Source organism: Salminus brasiliensis, chromosome 16 (assembly GCF_030463535.1).
Source record: "Salminus brasiliensis chromosome 16, fSalBra1.hap2, whole genome shotgun sequence".
Taxonomy (NCBI): domain Eukaryota; kingdom Metazoa; phylum Chordata; class Actinopteri; order Characiformes; family Bryconidae; genus Salminus; species Salminus brasiliensis.
The window spans coordinates 36,503,052-36,525,551 of record NC_132893.1 but is presented as its reverse complement, the minus strand read 5'-3'; the positions used below and the strand labels follow the sequence as shown (position 1 = coordinate 36,525,551).

At 45.8% G+C, this 22,500-nt stretch overlaps 1 protein-coding gene across 1 annotated transcript; it reads right to left on the bottom strand.

Moving 5' to 3' along the window:
• Positions 1–2,954: 2,954 nt before the first annotated feature.
• Positions 2,955–20,494, bottom strand: ggt5b (gamma-glutamyltransferase 5b). Its single transcript, XM_072659012.1, has 11 exons — positions 20,157–20,494; positions 16,870–16,965; positions 13,502–13,697; positions 13,042–13,202; positions 12,403–12,549; positions 10,404–10,537; positions 8,504–8,682; positions 7,352–7,443; positions 7,135–7,247; positions 5,845–5,955; positions 2,955–4,941 (listed from the first exon to the last, which is right to left on the bottom strand). Exons 1-11 carry the CDS (start codon positions 20,200–20,202, stop codon positions 4,795–4,797), a joined length of 1,422 nt encoding a protein of 473 aa, XP_072515113.1. The 5' UTR covers positions 20,203–20,494; the 3' UTR covers positions 2,955–4,794.
• Positions 20,495–22,500: the final 2,006 nt, after the last annotated feature.

Here is a 22,500-nt window from a genome sequence, read left to right as displayed (position 1 = left end):
AGAGAGGGGGGTTTCACAAAGCTGCTAATGAGGGAATACACAGGGATACACACACTCTCATCCCCATGAGTCCACACACTCTCCGCCTGCAGCTCCCCCCACACTCACACACACCAACATCAAGCAGCATTACTTATGCAGGAGTGCTAATGTGGGAGCCGTCTCAAACGAGCACCACCCATCTTTACACTCCACTTCTAAACTCTGGATTCCCCTGAAAGACCATGGAGCTGCCGCTCACATCTCTGCGGAGCTTCCAGGGCATGAATTAGAACGAGGTGGTGCTGCAGCCTGCGAGCCAACATCTACAGCCCCTTCTGAGTGACCTCAGAGGAACAGCCCATTACAGCCTCCTGAACCCAGAGCTTCTCCTCAAATCAGGGGGGTTCTGGCAATGTATTCAGTGCACATAGGACCTGAACCCCCCACCTCATCCCAAAAGTACTGGATGGAGCTCCTCCACCATCATTCCAGAGAACACAGTTCCTCCACTGCTCCACAGCTCCTCAATGCTGGGGGGCTTTATACCCCTCTAGCCCACGCCTGGCATTAGGCAGCATGGAGCCAATAGGGTCATGATGTTGATCTGCTCCAGAGAGTCCTATTCTATTGGCAGTACTTCTTCTCTACAGGGACTAGACAAGCTGTGTGTGCATTTGCACATCTGTGTCAGCAATGGGTGCAGATTGAAGTAGCTGAATGCATTCATTAGAAAGGGTGTCCACAAATATTTGGACACATAGTGTATATCCATGCCACACAGGTCGTGTCTCTCTGTAAAGCCTCTGTGAGGTAAAGTCGGAGAAGGTATTTCAGCAGGTAAACCTGAACCCTGTCCTCCCAGAGGAGAGGAGGAGGACTGATGCCGCGGCTCTGTCTCGGTCTGCTCTGGTCAGTCGATAGTTCCTCATTGTGTGTTTGGCCGGCGGAGGCGTCTGAAGCTGCTGGGGGCTGAGGGGCTCACACTGGGAGGAAAAGGTCAGTCAGGCTCTGACCGCTCTCAGCTCTCATAGTTGGGGGACAACACCAGACAGACAAATGCACACACACACACACACACACACACACACACACACACACACACACACTCACACACACACACACCACATCAGACAGACTGCTGTTCAGGGAGAGGCTGTGAGTCAGTGAGAGGCGGGGACTGTGTTTCTGTGACTGTCTGGCGTCTCCTGTACTTTCCCCCTCTGAGCTCCTCTTACAGCCTCTGCACCAGCCTCTCTTTACCCCCGACAGTCACACACACTGCTACTGTACCTTTAACACTTGCGTAGGGAATCATCTGCTCGGATTGGCCGCCCTGTTTGGTACCTCGTTTAAAAGAGTAGTCAGAGCCGTACCACTCCTGACTTATTTGATCAGTGTAGTGGTTTTATAACGGACGTTTTCACAAAGCAGCTTTACAGAATCAGCCAGAATCAGACAGGAGATCAACCAATCAGAAAAACCTAAAACCCCCAAAGATCAAAAGCCTACAGAGAGGAGGTCAGCTTCCTCACACTGCTGCCAGGAAAACCACCTTTCTCTTAACGCCAGCAAGACCAAGGAGCTGGAAGTGGACTCCATCAATGGGACCACAGTGGAGAGGGTCAGCAGCTTGGTGTTCACACCACTGAGGAAGTTACGTGGACAGAACACACCACACAGGTGGTGAAGAAAGAACACCAGCACCTCTTCTCCCTCAGACGGCTGAGGAGGATTGGTACGAACCCCTGCATCCTCAGGACGTTCTACACCTGCACTGTGGAGAGTATTCTGACAGGCTGTATCACCACCACCTGGTACCAGAACTGCACTGCTCAGGAGCAGAAAGCTTGGCAGAGGGTGGTGCTCACAGCCCAACCTTCTAAATTTCTACACCAGCTGCTGTCTAAGGAAGTCCAGGAGGATTATTAAGGACTCCACCCACACAAGCCACTGCCTGTTCTCACACCAGCCCAGCGGCAGGAGCTACAGAAGCTTGAAGGCCAGAACCAGTCGGGTCAGAGACAATAACATTCTTTAAACCAGGCTGTGTCCTCCTTATTTTCCATTAAACACTGCAGCTGGCCATCTTTTGTGTAGAACTCCATCACTATCCACTGCTACAGAGAACACCACCATGATGATGAACACAGCGAGCAGGGTTATGGGCTCAGTTAGAGAGTCACAGGAGGAGGAGGAGGAGAACTTGGCTGGAACAGCAGCAGAGTTACAAACTCAACACAGAGAGATCGGACTGCTGCGGAGCTCCACATCACTATCAGACGCCTCCTGAAGAAGAGGATCTGCGTCTGTGGTTGAAGCAGCTAAACCTGAACCTCCACCCAAACGCTCAAACATCTGCTCTTACTGCTCTGTGGAGGAGAACCCAACACTAGAACATCCGTACCCAGTGAAACGGCTCGGTTCTGAAGCTCCGGTGAAGCGGACATGTCGGGTGCTGGTCAGGCTCTTAGGCTAACATCTTACCTGCCGACCTTACAGACACCTGGCAGGTCCACTTTCCCAGAGTTCCTATCTTTCTAAACTGCTGTAGGCTGAATGAGTGGGGCTAAACTGCTGTAGGCTGAATGGGTGGGGCTAAACTGCTGTAGGCTGAATGAGTGGGGCTAAACTGCTGTAGGCTGAATGGGTGGGGCTAAACTGCTGTAGGCTGAATAAGTGGAGCTAAACTGCTGTAGGCTGAATGGGTGGGGCTAAACTGCTGTAGGCTGAATAGGTGGGGCTAAACTGCTGTAGGCTGAATGGGTGGGGCTAAACTGCTTTAGGCTGAATAGGTGGGGCTAAACTGCTTTAGGCTGAATGATTGAATATATGTAAATCTCTGTGACATCAGATTTTAGGTGAAGCTGCTAGGGTGGCTAGGGTAATTAGGGTAATGTGGGTCTTGGTAATGTGTTCTATCAGGTGTGTTGTGAGGTAGGCGGAGACTAAACAGTCCTGTATGACTGAATCCATGTGTTGTTACAAAGCTGTGTTTTATTCCATAATATTCAGATTCAAAAACAGTAAACAGTAATAAAGCATCCTGTGCAGGTACTGATTAGCTCTACCACATGATTCCAACATTCAGATCAGCTGATTCATCAATCTAAAAGCAGTATCAGTATCTAACAGTGAAATCCACACACACACACACACACACACACACACAGTTCCATAATGAAGTTATAAACAAGTGTAGAAAAATAAGTACAGTTCTCAAAAGTAGAAAAGGTTACATGAAACAACTTCTGATTACTTTCACATTTTGATTCACGTTCTCCTGAGGCTTCCTCGCACGGGCCCGCGGGCTGCAGAGTGATTACTGCAGCTGGGTTAAGGCCGGGTCCAGTCCGGATGATCTGGGAGCTCGGGGACTATGTTCACATGCACACAGTGGCCCAGCTAAGACCTTCAGCTCAAAATCCACCTGTAAGCGAACAGCAATGCCCTTGAATATGTTCTGGTGGTTCTAGATTAAATAAGAACATCAGGAACTCGTTCTGAAGCTCGTCTGCTGCAGAGAAACAGCATTTCTTCCAGTGAAGGGTTCTGCACAGAGCTGTTCTCCAGTACTAACACCTGAATGCAACCTGCTCACACTCACAACCTATCTGTCTAGAACCTTCAGAAAGAGTAGTGTTATGTTTAGTCTGCTCACACTACCGCCTACATTCACAGCCTATCTAGAACCTCCAGAAATAGTAGTTACGTTATTCTGCTCACAATTTTTCTAGAACCTCCAGAAGTGCTAGAGTGATGGTTTGCTAATCACACTACCACTCACACTACTGCCTACATCCACAGATTATCTAGAACCTCCAGGACTAGAGTGACAGTTCACTCTTATCACAGCTTATACAGCAGGTTGTACAGGGAGTTTCTCTGCAGTCCCAGACCAGCGCTGGACCACTGCTGTGCATGTAGACATAGGTTCTATGTTCTGCATTTCATGATGGGATATTTTGGCGTTCTACATCTCGTAGAGGGGAGCTGCAGTGGAACCATTGCCACCTTTGATTTGTGCGTTTGTACGTACAGCTAAGCTCAGTATACTAATCTAGGAGCCTTTAAGGGCAAAGCTGATATCTTTATTTAGGGGTGACCTGGTTCTCAGCAGGTTCTAGCTGTGATGGAACGTCGCCTGTCAGAAGTTTGGGATAATTCTGGGGACATGCCTTCTTTGGATGATTTTTTCAGTGGAGCGGTTTAGAGTTTAAGGCGCTGTGGCAATGCTGTGAGTATTTACTTTCCAACCAGAGAATTTGTATTGAAGAGGTCTGCTACTGGACAATGCCAAACACTAGAGGGCGCTACAGCGTGAGTCTAAAGTCAATGCGTTCTTGTGGCTTTTATGTCTAATATTATTAAGTAAATTAATAATTAAGTCCTCATTTTATTCAGAAAACAGCTGCAGATTTAGGAGCTCATTTAAGATGACCATAAGAACAGATAGCAAATGAGCTGAGCAGCTCACCAACCAATCAGCACTCAAAGATAGAAATATAAGAGATATAATATAAGAGGCTTTGTTTGGGCTTTTGGTTGAAAGGTGGTTTAAACACCTAAAGGTTGGAGTGCTGACATCACGACCAGGTTCGGTAAATCACGATTAAATGATTGATTTGATGACGATCTAATGTGATCGTCCAACAGACATATGGTCCTCTGTCCAATCACTGTAAAGGGTCCTTTGTTGGACAGTTGATGCTGAAGGACTGCGTCTCGGCTTCTTCAGGGAGGAGTCAGTGACCGGCTCAGTGCAGCGATGGGGGTTTGATGTGGGTTTGATGTGGGGGGGGTGGTGTTGTTGGGTCAGTACCCTGCCGCCCTCCCGTTCTTCCGGGCGTCAGAGACGGCGCTTATGCAGCTGCCCTCTCTCTCCACGGCGTTCACCACGTTGAAGAAGTAGTCTCGACTGTCTACAATGTGATCCAGAGACTGCATCTTGTTGATCAGCGACTGCAGGACACAGACACAGCGGGTCACAGACACAGCAGGACACAGCAGGACACAGACAGCGAGTCACAGACACAGCAGGACACAGACAGCGAGTCACAGACACAGCGGGACACGGACACAGCAGGACACAGACAGCGAGTCACAGACACAGCAGGACACAGACAGCGAGTCACAGACACAGCGGGACACGGACACAGCGGGACATGGACACAGCGGGACACAGCGGGTCATAGACACAGCAGGACACAGACACAACGAGTCACGGACACAGCGGGACACGGACACAGCAGGAGACTGCGGGACACAGACACAGCGGGACACAGACACAGCAGGACACAGACACAGCGGGACAAAGTGGGACACAGACACGACACAGACACAGCGGGACAAAGCGGGACACAGACATGGCGGGGCACAGTGGGACACAGACACAGCACGACATAGCACGACACAGCATGACACAGACACAGCAGGACACAGACACAGCAGGACACAGACACAGCAGGACACAGACACAGTGGGTCAACAGAACCAGTGTGGAGTCTAATCATACCCCTGCCCTGATCTCACTTCTATCTGATCACAGTTTCCCTGGTTATACTACACTTGTTTCCCTGGTTAAGCTACACCCCTTTCTGTGTTTATGCTACACCCATTTCTCTGGTTATGCTACACCCCTTTTTGTGTTTATGCTACACCCATTTCTCTGGTTATGCTACACCTATATCCCTGGTTATGCTACACCCATTTCCGTGTTTATGCTACACCCATTTCCCTGGTTATGCTACACCCATTTCCCTGCTGAAACAGAAGGGAGCTCTGAGGTAGCAGTGATTTCACTAACGGCTCCAGAACTGCAGTGATTTTAATCTGAGGGTGGAGAGTGAAGAGCAGGTCGGGTACCTTGTCGAAGGAAGGTTCAAAATTCACATGGTTCTGTGAGTCTACAAACACCACCTTGGAGGCGATAGCATCTTTCAGACTCATCCCGAGCCAAAGATGGTTCATTATGGACTGAGGGAAAAGAGAACGAGAAACAACAACGTTCAGAGTTTCAGTTTAAAAAAGCAAAGAGCATCCTGAAGAGAAGAGCACTGCTGATCTGGGTCCAGCGGCTCCTGTAGAGGGGTGGATCTACAGTCTGTTCTTGAAGGTGTTGAAGGTGATGAAGCAGGAAAAATGGACACGCATAAGAACCTGAGACACTCTGACCAGAACCAAACTGTGATGTTCTAGACAATGACTGGGTCAGAACATCTCCAGAACATCAGGCACGTTGGCTGGTGTGCAGTGATCAGCAATGATGCTCATAACAGGTCTTGGTGCCAGATACTACCGCAGGACACCTTCAGAGGTCTTGTAGAGTCCATGCCCCCACAGGACAGAGCGGTTTTGGTGGCAGGAGGGGGATCTACACAGTATTAGGCAGGTTGTGTTAATGAATGGTATTCAATTGGGGGGAACTCTCAGTGGAGGTGAACAGTGTTCCAGTGTCTGGAGATCAGATGATTAGGAGAGCTGGACCAGAGCAGTGGAATCAGATCAGACAGCGCTCTGTCGCCCCTCTGTGGTGGGTCTGTTGTGGTGCACTGTGATTCATACATCCAAAGATTCAGACTTCTAAACATCCACAGCAGCACTGCCCTCAAAACCACACTACAGTATCTGACTTAACTTAACTGTAACTGTGCTTAAACACTTCTATTCTGTATGTACCACAACCGTTTCAAAACCCCCCATACCCTCACTTAAACTTCAGGTATTCAATACACACCATAACACACCATACACATACCACACACACACTAAACACACACTGTGGAATCTGTCCTTTTGGAAATGGGGAACTGTGGAGTAGGACTGTTTGGAGTTCCTTGGTGTGAAAATCAGAATTCTGAATAAAAGATAAGAATATAAACACAGCTCTTAAATCTTTAGAGTTACGGGACTGTTCACTCCCTGGCCCATTCAGTCCAAATAACCAAACCAAGCTGCACAAACAGCCTGGATCACACAAACACACCTACACATCTCCACCTAGTCAGTCCCATCACAGTTTATCTCCTGAGCTACTCTAAAGGACAGAGAGGTCAGAAAATGGTCAAAAATAAAGAACTGTGTGGTTTTGGAGGTGAATTATTCCTGATGCCAGTGTTACAGCATGTTACTGAAACAGGGTTAGGTGGCACTAACCATGGCCATGGCAGTGGTGATCATGCTCCCCCCAGATCCTCCAATAACCAGTATCTTCTCTCTGTCTTTAGAGTGCAGGATGGCGGGGGCCATGGAGGACGGAGGCTGTTCCCCTGCAGAGAGACAGAGAGAGAGAGAGAGAGAGAGAGAGAGAGAGAGAGATCAGTAGAGCTGTAGAACAGTAACTCACAGTCTGGACAGCAAACACAGCCCTCACCTGCAAACGCTGAATCCGCTCTGCCACAGAAATCTGCAAGCTCGTTGTTCAGGATGATTCCAGTCTTCCTAGAGTATATCGCTGCCCCAAACCTACACAAACAACAAACAAACAAACAGTCAGGAAAGCTGACCTGCATAGTAGCTCTAATAACATTAATATCCAGTATGAAGCTCTAATATCATTAATATCCAGTATGAAGCTCTAATATCATTAATATCCAGTATGAAGCTCTAATAACATTAATATCCAGTATGAAGCTCTAACAGCATTAATATCCAGTATGAAGCTCTAATAACATTAATATCCAGTATGAAGCTCTAACAGCATTAATAGCCAGTATGAAGCTCTAATAACATTAATATCCAGTATGAAGCTCTAATAACATTAATATCCAGTATGAAGTTCTAACAGCATTAATATCCAGTATGGAGCTCTAACAGCATTAATATCCAGTATGAAGCTCTAATAGCATTAATATCCAGTATGAAGCTCGAATAATATTAATATCCAGTATGAAGCTCTAATAGCATTAATATCCAGTATGAAGCTCGAATAATATTAATATCCAGTATGAAGCTCTAATAACATTAATATCCAGTATGAAGCTCTAATAACATTAATATCCAGTATGAAGTTCTAACAGCATTAATATCCAGTATGAAGCTCTAATAACATTAATATCCAGTATGAAGTTCTAACAGCATTAATATCCAGTATGAAGCTCTAACAGCATTAATATCCAGTATGAAGCTCTAATAGCATTAATATCTAGTATGAAGCTCTAATAACATTAATATCCAGTATGAAGCTCTAACAGCATTAATATCCAGTATGAAGCTCTAATAGCATTAATATCTAGTATGAAGCTCTAATAACATTAATATCCAGTATGAAGCTCTAATAACATTCATATCCAGTATGAAGCTCTAATAACATTAATATCCAGTATGAAGTTCTAACAGCATTAATATCCAGTATGAAGCTCTAACAGCATTAATATCCAGTATGAAGCTCTAATAGCATTAATATCTAGTATGAAGCTCTAATAACATTAATATCCAGTATGAAGTTCTAATAATATTAATATTGTGATTGTGGTTCTGAAGGGGTGTAGGATGTGTGTGTACAGGGGGGCTGACTGTAACCCACATGTGGTTGATGGTGCTGGTAACGGACACTGCCGAGCCATCGGCCGCCAGGACAGAGACATGAGTGGTCCCGAAGCGGTCAGGGGGTCCGGTCATGTAGAAGGAGGCAGGGTGTGTGGAGGCATCTTTAATCTTTGCCCTGGCCTGGTCAGCAAAGCTCGACTCCATCAGGTAGTCCACCTGAGACAGGAAATGACCAAGAGGAAGTCAGAAACCACAGATAAATCAGGCACTGCTGGACTCGATGACTCATAGTGAAAGCCACAGTGTGGCGTCGGGAGGGGTGAGAGAGTGGACGGACGGCAGACTGTGAGTAATCTCAGGCCCTCTTAGTCATGCGGTCAGCTCAGTCTCAGTCTCTAATCTTCAGTCTTTCATTATTTTCGGTTTGTGACCCAAAAACAAAACTATCTTATCTGGGACGTCGTGTCTAGGGTTTCATTTCTCCACTAATCTGATTCTCATCCTGATGGATTTTGGCAGAGATGAAGACTGGAGTGTTTTCTCTTCGTTTGAATGGTCAGACATCCCATCACTAGGCTCATTTTGATCTTATGTGTTTTTTCAAGATGGGAGATTGTTCAGGATTTCCAAATGCGAGGGGTTTTAGGTGCATGGAGACTCCACCAACATTCATACAGACGCTGAACGCCACAGTTTACCTAAATCACTCAAGTTCATTAACCACATCAAAACCCTGGCAAGGCCTGACTGGTTTCCTAGAGAATGGCAATATGACATGGCGGATATTTGCTGTCACTTTAATAATAATTATTAATAATTATTCAGCACTCTTATCACTGTCACAGAGTTCAACCTTCCATCCTATTTGTTTTTGTTTTTTTGTGGTGATACTGGCTCTGGAAACTGGTAAGGAGATTAAAGCTGGGACACTTTATAAACAAAACTGCAAAGTCCTTCATACTTCTAAAGCTTCTGATGTAAAGTCAATGAGATTGTAGTTTAGGCACAAATCAGGGTTTCAGCATCTTAGTGTGTCAGTAGAGTACAGTAGAGTAGAGTGTCTATAAACCAATCACGTTTGGGAATCTGGCATGGCCTCCCGTGTTGAGAACCCCACAATAGGAGCCTTGTGTGGTGATGAGAACACACACCTGTCTTCATATCTGCCACATTTCATGTCCATTTCTGGAGATACTTAACCCTAAAACAGGCCGTCCCAGATACTACGGGTTTAATAAGTGAAGTGTTCTAGATAGTGCAGAACCCTAAAGAGAGCAGAACTCAGCTGAAGAACATGCTTTACAGACTTCAGCAAATAATAACACAATGAATAAAATCTGAGACCTGCAGAAACATCTCAGGCGTTTTGTGAGTTTTCATGGAATTACTCAACGCCTGTTGTGTTTGAGGTCAGGGCCGTTCACGGAGTGTGAGAGAAGAACCCAGACTGAGGAATGATGGGAAACTCAAACAGCTTAGAGATCGAAATGGTTGTTTGGCCTAAAATAACGTCTGTTCCCCCCCGGAAATATTAGTCATCCACCAGCTGAGACATGCCTGGTGTTTTCGTTTCACACAGGAGCTGTGAGGCTAATGAAGTCCTAGAGGCTTATACCCCACCAGTTAGCACTAGAGCTATGAGGCTAATATAGCTAACAATTAACTGAAGCATGTATTACCACCAATTAGCACTGTGCTAACTGGAGGCCTAATGGGGGGCTGGGGGGCTGGGACTGTCACTTTAAATGCATTTAGAGTTCTCATTAATCACAGAGGACCGGGGGCCTGAGCTCCTCAGGGGAAGAGACGGAGCTTCAGTTTTCTGAGCAACTCGTCAGCATGGAAACGCAGAAATCCCATTCGACTGAGCTCTGAGACTGACCCTGATTCCTGGACAGCAGAGGAATACTAAAGCCTCTGTGCATTCACACGCTTACGTTTAGATGGGGGTTGAATTTTGGGTCCTTTATGTTCCTCCTTTGTCCGTTGGCGAACTTGGCCGCCTCTATGTAGCGGTGGAGGGTCAGCGCTGTCTGGTCACCCTGCAGGGATGCTGGCGAAAGACCAAAGCCTGGACACCAAACAAAGCACAGGGACAAAGAAGTGACTTCAGAAAGAGGCTTTAACCAGCTTCAGAACTTCAGAGCGTTCACATGCTCTCTTTGATCTGGGCTTTTTAACGACAGCTGGAAAAAAGGAAAACCGTAAACTGTTATTTAGGAAAAGCTGGAACATCACAGGGGTTTGTGCCGGGACTCTCTATTTAAGTGCTTGGTAATGGAAACAAAGACACATGTCTGCCAATAGAACAGGACTCTCTGGACCAGATAAACATGGAACTATTGGCACCAGGGCTGGAATGATGGTGCCCCATCCAACTGAGTGCAATTAAATCCACACAGCAATGCTCCTCCAGAATCTAGTAGAAAGTCTTCTTCTCTGGACAGTAGAGACAGTTACTCCAACAGAAGTAGGAGAAACTCTTTTAATATCATTGATTTCAATAAAGAACAATAAATAATGAGGTGTCCCAATATTTTTGTCCATATAGTGTACAAACCAAAGCTGCAAACTGGAGCTGTCAGAATAAATATATAGCAGTGTGCAAAGGGTTGGAATGGAACTCACCTTATCCGGGCTGTGTTTATTTACTCAGTACACAACACAACCAGCAAAAAATGTAGTGGAACAAAAAGGGTCTGAATTCATAGCAATAGCTCAGGACTGCGGTGCTTCATAAGGAGTGGCTTCATAAGCAGGAGTCTAAGTAGGGGCACTAATGAGGATATTGCAGGGTATTGCAGTCAGCTGTGAATGATGACACTCATACTAGGGCAACATTTAGTGCTCTGGAGAGGATGACCTCTGGTGGCCAGGTTGGGCATCGTAATGTAATGTGAAACGTCACTGTTCCAGCTCTAGACTGTTGGGTCTGATTGTGTGATTCTGGTTTCTGCGCAGCTTTTTGATTGGACGGACCGTTTCCACATAGCAGATTTTTGCCATAGGAATGAACGAGGTGCATAATGATAATTACGCTAACCCACACACTAACAACACTGGTGTAACCGCTTGGGGACTCCCTAGCAACCACTTGGGATTCCATTGCAGTTTTCTAGCAACACCCTAACAACCACTAAGCAACACCATAGCGGCCACCTGAAATACCATAGCAACTGCCTTTCAACACTATAGCACTATACACTAAAGGTAATTCAACCATCTGGAGCTGAGCGGTTACTTTTCACTTTGCAATGCGGAACCGTTAAAATGAAGGTGCTACAAAGAGACGATGTGGAGAACCATTTCTGAGAGATGAGTGTGAACAATCTTTTAACACTCTTAGCAACGCCATAGCAACCACTTGGGACACCAAAGCAACTACTTTGCAACATAATAGCAATCACTTAGCAACTACTCCTACTACTTCTACATGTGTTACTGTTACAACGACATAGCTGCTCCATAGCAACCACCTAGCAACACTATACCAACCCTTTGAAAGAGGGAACTGCTTAAGCTGGGAACCACTCTGCGTTTACAGGAAGTGCACTGTTCTGGTTTGTGGGGGTGTGTCTGTAGCTCGTTGTGCTGTCTGTGATGCAGCCGACTCGGAGGCAGGAGCCAAGAGCTGTTTTCATGTTCATGATGTAAACAGACACCAGCCGACAAAACACACCAACTACAAACAGACCAGAGGACGGACTGACAGACATTAACAATCAGACAGGCCTGTGCAGAACATGGACCATCACGTTTCCATCAGATACATAAACACTCCTGACAGTTCTTCCTCTTCTTCCTCTTCTTCCAAATCTCTGAATATTAATAAAGCTGATGTGACAATTAATAATAGAGAATATATATCATTCAGCCATAACATTAAAACCACTGTTGGACTATTCAGATGTTCCTCTGGAGCAGAGACACACTAACCGTGCATGATGTTGAGGATGAAGCTGATTAACGCGCCCCCCGCTGGTAGAGGAGGGATATGCATCTGGTATTCTCCGAGCGACACAGTCTGCGCCTCGTCCACTCGGACCTCAAAGGACCTCAAATCCTCTAACGATAGAGTTCCATCTGAGAACCACAAGCAGCAGAGAAACATGTAGATCAGGTCAAAGATGACCGCCAGGGGTTCTGGACCAGATCGGCTCAGAATTCCTGTTTCGGTGCATTTAGGCTAAAACAGTTGTGTTTTACAGCAAACGTGTTTAAGGACTAGCACATTAGCAGGTGCTTTTACTATGCTAATCAGCAAACACACACACACACACACACACACACACACACACACACACACTGTACTTACACTTACACTTAAGGCAGTTAGCAGACATTCTTCTCCAGAGCTTCACTGATCACTCAGTAAAGACCCTTATCTAGTTTATACAGACTAGAATCCTCTAATCTTAGACTCTAATAAATACAGACAACAGTCTGGAGACACAGTCCTCCACACACTCTACACTCTGCCTGAGTCCTCTTAGAGGAGGAGGATCTTTCAGGACAGAAAAAAGTCTGGACGCTCGTCTTCCGTGCAGAGGAGCAGCTGAACATGGCTGAACTTACTTGCTGCTTGTACATCCTGGATCAGGTCCTCTGCAATCTTTCCGGTGTAGAAGGCCTCAGCCCCTTCCCTGGCGACAGTTTCCATGGTATCAGCAAGTTTGGGGTACCTGAGTATGTCTCCAGCACCAAGGACAGTTTTATTGGGGTGGCAAAAGAGATCACTGCAGCACAGAGACACAATTAGCTTTTAGTACTTAAACCACTGTGAATTAATCAGTACATCCAATTAATTATTCTGTATACATTATGTATTATTTAATATCCACTAAGAATCATTCAGTATCTACCATGAATTATGTATTATCCACTATGAATTATTGTATATCTACTAAGAATCATCCAGTACCTGCTAGGGATTATTAGGTATGAGCCATGCATTCTTTATTATCCACTATGAATTATTCAGTGTTTGTAGATGGGTGAGGGGTGTGTCAGTGAGGGGGTGGGAGTGTTACTGTACCATAGTGAGGTAGTCTCTACCAATTGTTTCATGAATTCATGCTGCAGGAATTGTGCGAGGTACCCGGGCATGGGGAAACCCTCTCTGGCCAGTTTAATATTTGGCTCAAACAGCCGAGCCCACGGCAGCTTCCCGTACAGATCATGAGCTCGCGCATAGCCACGCAATTCCCCCGGAACGCCGATCCACTTAGAACCTGCAGGAGAGAAACACTGAGCATTAGAGCCCCCTGTCTCCCCTGTGTTCCCCCAGGTGGTCCGCCAGTCAGGACGTGTTCAGTGTCTGAGGTTTGCTTCAAGACTTTCAGATTTAATTTCAGATATGACTAATTGGTCTCTTGATGATGCTGAAGCTCGACATCATCTATATGTGTTAAAACTGTCCCCATGCTTTGATGTAATTAGCTATAGATCATTTTAGGGTGTAGATCAGTGCATCTTTGATCCAGTGTGTGTGTCAAGTCAAGTCAGATTTATTTGTATAGCTTTTTACAACTGTTGTCATCACAAAGCAGCTTTACATAAACAGTGATTAATAAAAGACAAAGACAAAGAAGAAAGAAGAAAATAACGTAAGACATTATGGATCAAAGACCCCCAGTGAGCAAGCCAACTGCGATGTATCGGTGTATCAGAATGAGCCGCCTCGCTAAAAAGAGTCAGAAACGCTACTGAAGTGGATTTGCGTTCAGACAGAGTGAAAGCAGCTGGGAGGAAGGTGGTCACTTCTGAACAGATGTTTACAGTCTGATTTAACTTGCTTCTTAAATCTAGCAGGATTTCCAGAACTCGATGAAGGTTTGAGGACGCGCTGGGCTGCGAGGACAACGCTGCAGTGGTGGCTCAGCGGTTAGAGTGCCGGGATATCGATAACAGGGTTGTGGGTTCGATTCCCGGGCTCGGTAAGCTGCCACTGTTGGGCCCTTGAGCCTTTACCCTCTCTGCTCCCCAGGCACTGGAGTTGGCTGCCCACTGCTCTGGGTGTGTGTGTGTACTCACTGCCCCTAACACATGTGTGTGTGAGTGTGTGTTCACTACCAGATCGGTTAAATGCGGAGGACACATTTCGCTGTACAGTGACAAATACGTGCACCTTTACCTTTTAACGGTCTTGTTCTCATCTGAAAAAATCATTTCCCACCCGGAGGCACTGCATATAACCCTGCAAAAGCTGGGCTCATCAAATTGTTATATTTGATAAACACCTACAACAGCACCCATTCAAACTGCAGTGAAGTGAACAAATGAAATCCAGGACTGGAAGCTGGACCTCTCACAGAGTCAGGGACAGAGTCAGGAACAGAGTCAGGGACAGACTCATGGACAGAGTCAGGGACAGACTCATGGACAGACTCATGGACAGAGTCAGGGACAGATTCATGGACAGAGTCAGGGACAGAGTCATGGACAGAGGCAGGGACCCCTTGCTGTGTGAAAACAAAAAGTCACACGGACCCCTCAGATATGCTAACTACTGTTTTTTGCCAAAAAAAACACAGTAACCACGGAGATCCCATAGAGACCACTTCACATCCTCATGGCAGTGACCAGTAACACTATTGGAACTGCTGAGCCAACCAAAGGCGAGCTCTGGGAACAGCGGCTTGTGTGTCTTGGTTCGAGTGAGAGTTTGTATTGGCTGAGAGGGAAAGTGCAGAACCGCTGACTGCAGAGCAAAGGCACAAGTCCAGCAAATAGTCCAGCATATCAGGAGAGAGGGAACACATTCTACCAGCGCCCTGCTTTAGCTCAGCGCTGTCCACTATCAGTTACAGAACCCATATCCCCAATCCCCTCTGAGCTCCTCTCACAGTGTCATCCCTTACACTCACACACACTGATACTGTCACTGCACTTTTAACACTGATTCTGAAATGTCCAGATGTTTGTGGACACCCCTTCAGCTGCTTTATGATGCACCCATTGCTGACACAGATGTGCAGTGACGCAGTTCCACTGGCAGCCATACATGCCCATTCGTTAACAGTGCCTCCACCATGTTTGACAGATGACGTGGTATAAACTCTTCCTTTCCTTCTCCGTACTCAAGCTAATCTTGCTTTCATCTGTGTGAAGAATATTGTTTAAAGCAGTCTGGGCTGAAACACTCTTAATATGATATTGTGAGTGGGCGGGGCTAAACTGCTAGACTGACTGAGTGGATGTACTTAATTGTATTTTAATTATTAACATGTTTGTTAAATAAACTAATTTACTAACAAATACTACATTTTCACCAGATCCAGCAAGTGTTCAGTCATTCCCAGTTCTCCCAATATCTAGAACTCCCAATCACACTCTGCTACCAGGTACCACGATCTTCCTCTGAGCAGAAGCTCCACCGTATCTTTCCATCTGCCGCTAACTCCCACCACTGGAGCGTACAGTAAAGTGAGTAAAGGACTGCAGGTGAAAGGGAGCTCCAGGGCTAACTCCGGCTCCTTCTGATGATGAACCCTGTTAGTCTGACCTCCTGTCTGATCAGAAACGCTCTCTGTTGACCCGTTCGGTCTCAAATCACTGAAGACAGAGGTCTGGACGCCACACTAGAGGCAGTGGAACTGCAGAACTGCTTTGTGTTTGTAACAATAGTCCGATACCATCTAAATAAATATCTGCACTTCCTGCTTTCAGTGCTGGGTCTGTGGAGCAGGTCCTGGAGATCTGCCATGTTTCACAACCGCAGCTGATCAGCAGAGTTACGTTAGAGCGCCTCGGTTAGTTTAGACAAGTTTCTCTGCTTAGTTTCTGGCTGTTGGACTTGAACAGCCCGTTGCCTTGGCTGCGGGTCTCTCAGAACCATGAGGAGGTTCTTTTTTACTTCTATTATTTATACTGTGTATATAGAGGTAACTTATCTATGTCTTGCATCTGAGTGTTTTGACACATGGAATTTCCCCACTGTGAGACTAATAAAGGGCTATCTAATCTTATCTAATCTAATCTTATCTTATGAACGGGTAAAACGGGTTCTCTCTGAGGGCGATATGTTCTGTTTATCTTCTGCAGAAAGTGCTCATCCTACGCCCAAGTTCTCCTCAGGACAAAAACAATGGTTCATCAGTACAGATGGAGTCATCTGGAAACGTGAGCTACGCTAGGATTCACAGGACAACTTTATTATGTGTCATCTTTAAAGACCCACTGAGAGCCCACTCTGTGTCGGGATGGGGGTGCTGACATTACAGTAGTGGATGCTGAATAATTTGGTTTATATAAATATATATTGGGAAATATTCGCCAATATATTTCAATATATGGCAAGATTCCTGTGTGTGTGTGTGTTAAGGTATGTAAGATGTCGGCCTGTAACTCCCTCAGGTTCAGCTCTGGTTTGCTGTCTGTAGTATCTACAGTTCAGAGACAAACCTATGGTGAGCCTCAGGGTCTTGGGGCAGTCCTTCGGCAGGTCCAGGTTGACCTTTTTAGGAACCGTCTCTCTGGAGCTGATAACTTTCACTTTTCCTGAAAAAGAGGGTGAGTGAATGTTAGACAGGTCACTACGGACTGCTTCAGAAACCAGCCACAATTCAGCTAATACACTTTCACAAAATGTACAAAACACTGAATACTATACACTGAATAAACACACGTTTAATAACAATTACAGTAAAAATAAAAATTACACACACACATCCACTGCTAACGAACCCTGAACCCCCAGTCTGGGGACCCAGGAGGCCCAGGAGGCTCACTAATCAGTGCTTCTTGTTTCCCATGAACAAACGCCTGCCTGCATTTCATCATTCAGCTAAAAACAACAGGCTGTCTCACCTCTGTACACAAACACACACTCTAAAACACCACATGGACAAAAGTATTGGGACACCAGCTCATTCCCTGCTTCTTCTGAAATCAAGGGTATTAAAGATTGATGCTGCTTCTGTTGGAGTAACTGTCTCTACTGTCCAGAGAAGAAGACTTTCTACTAGACTGTCGAGGAGGAGCATTGCTGTGAGGATTTGATTGCATTTAGTGATGAGGGTGTTAGTGATTAGTGATCACCATCCCACCTCATCCCCACCTCCTCCTCATCATACCTGTTATTTATTTGAGAACAATAGCTGCTGGAGTACCGCACTGACCTGCGCCTCACTCTACTTCACATTTTATTGCACAACCCCTCTTCCCACCGCTGTCTCAGTCTCTGTCTTATTTATTCACACTGTCTCGTCTGCACTGTCCTGTTTGTGTTGTACTGTCTGCACTGGGTTGTGTGCTGTTGGTCCTGGAAGAATGAGTTTCACTGTGTTCTCTGTAGCTGAAATGACAATAAAGCCTCCTGACTCGACTCCTCCCAAAAGTACTGGATGGAGCTCCTCCACCATCACTCCAGAGAACACAGTTCTTCCACTGCTCCACAGCTCAATGCTTGGGGGGCTTTATTATACCCCTCTAGCCCACGCCTGCAGCTCCTTCTCCAGCTCCACACACAGACCAACTCATGTTACTCTGTTTCCCTCTCACAGCTCTGTATTCTCTGTTTGTTTGTTTGTTTGTTGTTTATTCTTGTCTTAATCCTTTAGTTTAGTTTTAGCTCATTGTTTTCTGTAGCTCGGAGCATACACACACACACACACACACACACACACACACACACACACACACACTCAGAACCTAACACCTAATTTAAGCCTGTGGAGCTCTGTATGTGGGTCAGCACCTCAATTCCTCACTTGTACACACAGGTTCCTGCATGTAGCTGAAGCCCCTGAAGCGTGATGGCAGAGGAAGAGGTCTGTGCACAGGCCTCTCAGAGCATCTCATATTATAAACATTAGTGCTGTGGGTTCTGAGGGTTCTGAGGGTTTTGTGGGTTCTTACAACAATGACACAGACACACATTCCAGCCACAGTTATCCTGCACTGCTGCCTCACATTACACACACTGCAGATCAGATTTATCAGACACACACTGATACACACAAGCGCACACACACACATGCGAGCACACGCACACACACACACACACAGATCTTCATTCAGCTCGTTTGAACAAGTAAACACACACACATGCCAGCACACGCACACACACACACACACACATGCCAACACACACACACACACATGCCAGCACACACACACACAGAGTTCTTCATTCAGCTCTGTTTAAACAAATAAACACACACACACAAACCAGCACACACACACACACACAAACCAGCACACACACACACATACAACCACACACACACACACAGTCTCTTCAAGTAAAGTACTCTCTGTAAACACTGAGGCTCTGTATGTGGGCCCACACCGCCCCTCCTCTCCCAGTGGACAGTCATTGATAGTGGATGAAGGCTCGCTGATGAGGGGGGCAGTCTGGGGAAGGAGGGTTCAGCTTGTTCAGAGTGATTATCCTCCAGCTCTGGAAAAACACTCTGCTTATTAATAATTCTGCTGAGTATTTTTAGAGCAGGGTGGATGCAAAGAGACATCCTAAAGGCCACTGACACAGGAAATGGTGACACACCACACACACACACACACACCACATACACACACACTCACACACAGAGAGGGTCAACAACACAAGAGCAGTCTTTCACCACAGAGTCGTTCACCTTTCTGTATATATGTATATATGATTTCTATTGGTTCCTTCACCCTGAAGTTCTGGCATGAAGAGCAGCTGTCAGATTCACATTACAGAGAGAAAACAGTCAAAATGGAGATGCATGTTTTTTGTGTGAGAGCGGCGATAGGCTCTTTTACAGCTCTCAGGCAGAAGCTGGCTTCCTGTTTCCTGTTTCCCAGTGAAAGCACTGAAGCGCTCTGGTGGTCATCTCTTGCTGGGGGTCAAAACACACTGTCTTCTCTCCATAGTTAAAGCTCTTACTGGCCACACTGCCCACACACCGAGCATCACCACAACGCTCATACCAATAACAGCAGTGATCAGACTTCTCCCTGTGACTGGATCAGACTCCAGGTACGAGGAGGTTTTACTGCAGAGCTGGAACTCACTGCAGACACTCTGAAGCTCCACCAGACCACCTCCACCCAGACCACCTCCACCCAGCCGGCAGCTGTTTTACTCCACCTGCCCCTCTGGATGAGTTCAGCCTGCTTTAGCTTTTACCCTTCATTTAACCTCCTTTTATTTTTATTTTTATTATCAGTTTTAATTTAGTTATTGATTGACTGTAAGCTTCTTGTCTCATGTTTTCACATATTTATTTATATGTATTTTTGTCATTTTTTAAATAATTTTATTTTTGCTTAAATTTGTATTTTACTCTTATATATTACAATAAATTATTTGTTTTATATGTTGTTCTATAAATGTCTTGTTTGCTTTTCAGTCTGTTTATTATATATCATCTCCTGCATTGTGAATGAGGGTCACTCTCAGTGTCTCACAATCCCACCCTGTGCCTTCTGTAAATAACCGAAACATTCAGATGATATCAAACCTGTTCATTTAAGCTGCTTTAAACCGGTGCAGTACATAGAGTGTGTGTAGTGTGTATAGTGTGTAGTGTGTGTGTAGTATGTATAGTGTGTGTAGTGTGTGTAGTGTGTGGTTTAAGTGAATGTGTAAATATTCAGTATTTCTATGCTTGTTTTTTACTCCAGGGAGGGACGGGTTTTTGACCTTAAGACTGATCTCAGTATCTGACCTGCTCTGTCCACTCCAGTGTTATTAGACCTACCGCTCTTGTCCATGATGGTGAAGATGGCTCCGCCCCCCAGCCCCATGCTTTGAGGGTTCACCAGCGCCGTGCAGATCAGTGCAGAGATCGCAGCATCCACTGCAGAGCCCCCCTCCAGCAGTATGTCCCTGAAAGCACACAGAACCTGTTAGTCAGACTACCAGGGTTTAGCGTTCTAGATCAGATTAGGTCAGTGGTTCCAAGCCCCGCCCCTTTCCTACTGCAGGTGTGTTTCTCTGATCACACCTCATCACAATAATTAGCTCACTAACAGTGTGACTAAGGGGTTGTGTTTGTATTTGCACTCTCACAAAAGAGTTCCTAACTGGATTCTGGACCAGGGACAGAACATAGAACCCTGATAGGACATGATATAAGCAGAAACCTCAACAAAAAAAGAACATAGCTCACACACACACACTCAGAACCTAACACCTAGTACAGCACCACAGGAACATAGGACCATGGGGACCGAGCACCCTGGGAACACGTGACTATGAAATATAGGTCAATTTTGCACATTTTACTGATGACCTGTCAGATATCTGTCTCTATCACTACAGAGGTTGACCATATTGCTGGTGACCTTATTATTCACATTGACAATCCCATGGACAGTCGTGCCACAGACATCTGTGACATATTTGATTCCTTTAGACTTCTTCCAGCCTGTCACCAGAAGCTCCCACTCTGGATCTGGTGATCTCGAAGGGTCTCAACATGTCTGTTAAGGATGTCGCTCTGTCAGACCGTTATTGTGTGTTCTTTGAAAGGTGGACCTAGACTATACATGAAGACCAGACTAGCCGTTAGCATTTAGAAAAGGAGGATGTTTAATCATGACACCACAGCTTGTACCATCTACCTCGTCTGATTCCACCCATGCTCTGCCAGACAGCTTCAGCTCAGACGCTGTTATGTAATGGATGAGATTCTAACCACTTATAGGTAAAGCTGTTTCCTGCAGACAGAAAGCTCCATGGAGAAGCTACTGCTGTTCAACTCCAAGCCAAGAATTCTTCAAAGATAGACCATGTGATTATTATACAGTACTGAGCAAAGCTGGACGATCCTTCATCTCCTCTATGATCAACAACAATAGCAGAGGATCTTCACAATGGTTGACAAACTAACAAAGCCACCTACAAATTGACCCTGAATTAGCTTCAGCTGAGAGATGTAATGAGTTTAGCTTTTTAACACAAAAATTCCCAAAATCAGAGAAGACATTAGTACCTCCACATCTACCAGTGAGCCTGTGCTCTATCCATCCCCACCTACAAATACCATCATCCACCTGCAGCCTCGACACCTTACCAACAAGGTCTTTCAAGGATGGGTTTCTTCAGATAGTAAGCAGCTCTCTGAGGCCGAGAACTTCGAGAACTTTTACTTCCCAATAAAAAAATACAAACTGCAGATGAGAAGCCTCTCTTCTGTTCAGTAACTACAGGTCGAGTGCAGATCTACCCTTCTTTGGAGAAAATGTACGGGCTTTCTGTCCATAAATTACTGATTTCAGTCAGGATTCTGATCTGACCACAGCACTGAGACAGCTCTGAGTAAAGCTATGCAGATGACACTCAGATCTACTTGGCCCTCAGCCTCAATAATTGTGATCCCCTTGGTGGTCCTCACTGTGTAAGTGCCTTGAGCTCATCAGTGAGTGGACGGGTCAGATAAGAGAGAGAGTGCTGTATTCAGGAAGCAGAGAATCTGAATTTGAACCTAAAATCTAACCTCGGTGTCACCAAAGCGTCCCCAAATCAGCGCTCTACCACCTGAAGGACGAGATCAGAGACTTTCTGTCTAAACCAGACCGGGAGAACTCACCCACACCTTCATTTCCAGCAGGATTGATTACCAGAATGGTCTCTTGACTGGTCTTCCAAAAGAACCAATCAAACAGCTTCAGCTGATCCAAAAAGCAGCTGCCAGAGTTCACACCAGGACTAAAGGAAGGAAACACATCACCCCGTCCCTGATCCTTACCCTGGATACCCTGTCTGTACAGAACAGAGTAGAAGGAACTGTTACTGCTCTGTTAACGTCTCAGCAGCACAGGACCAGCACATTTATCGGACAGCCGAGCAGAATTCTTCGGACTAGTCGGCTGGTCAATATGGAGAAGCAGCATGTAGCTGATGTGCTGCTGTTAAATGAGTCAGAGCTCCGACACTAGAGCTGTCTGAGCAGCTGAGCAGCTTTCAGCCGGTCTGCTCACTCTAACACTGCTATCTGTAACGCCGCTCTCACTCTCACTCTCACTCTCACATTCCATTATGGAAGTGCTGTACAGGTAACCATGCCCTGCCTATAGGACCATTCAGCCTGGGAACACAGG

Coding starts and splice junctions, on each gene's coding strand:
- ggt5b (XM_072659012.1), bottom strand. CDS start 20,202: ATGGGGCTGGGGGGCGGAGCCATCTTCACCATCATGGACAAGAGCG. Junction 13,203..13,501: donor GTAGAGACTACCTCACTATG/GTACAGTAACAC, acceptor TCTGTGCTGCAG/TGATCTCTTTTGCCACCCCA. Junction 12,550..13,041: donor CCAGGATGTACAAGCAGCAA/GTAAGTTCAGCC, acceptor TGTGGTTCTCAG/ATGGAACTCTATCGTTAGAG.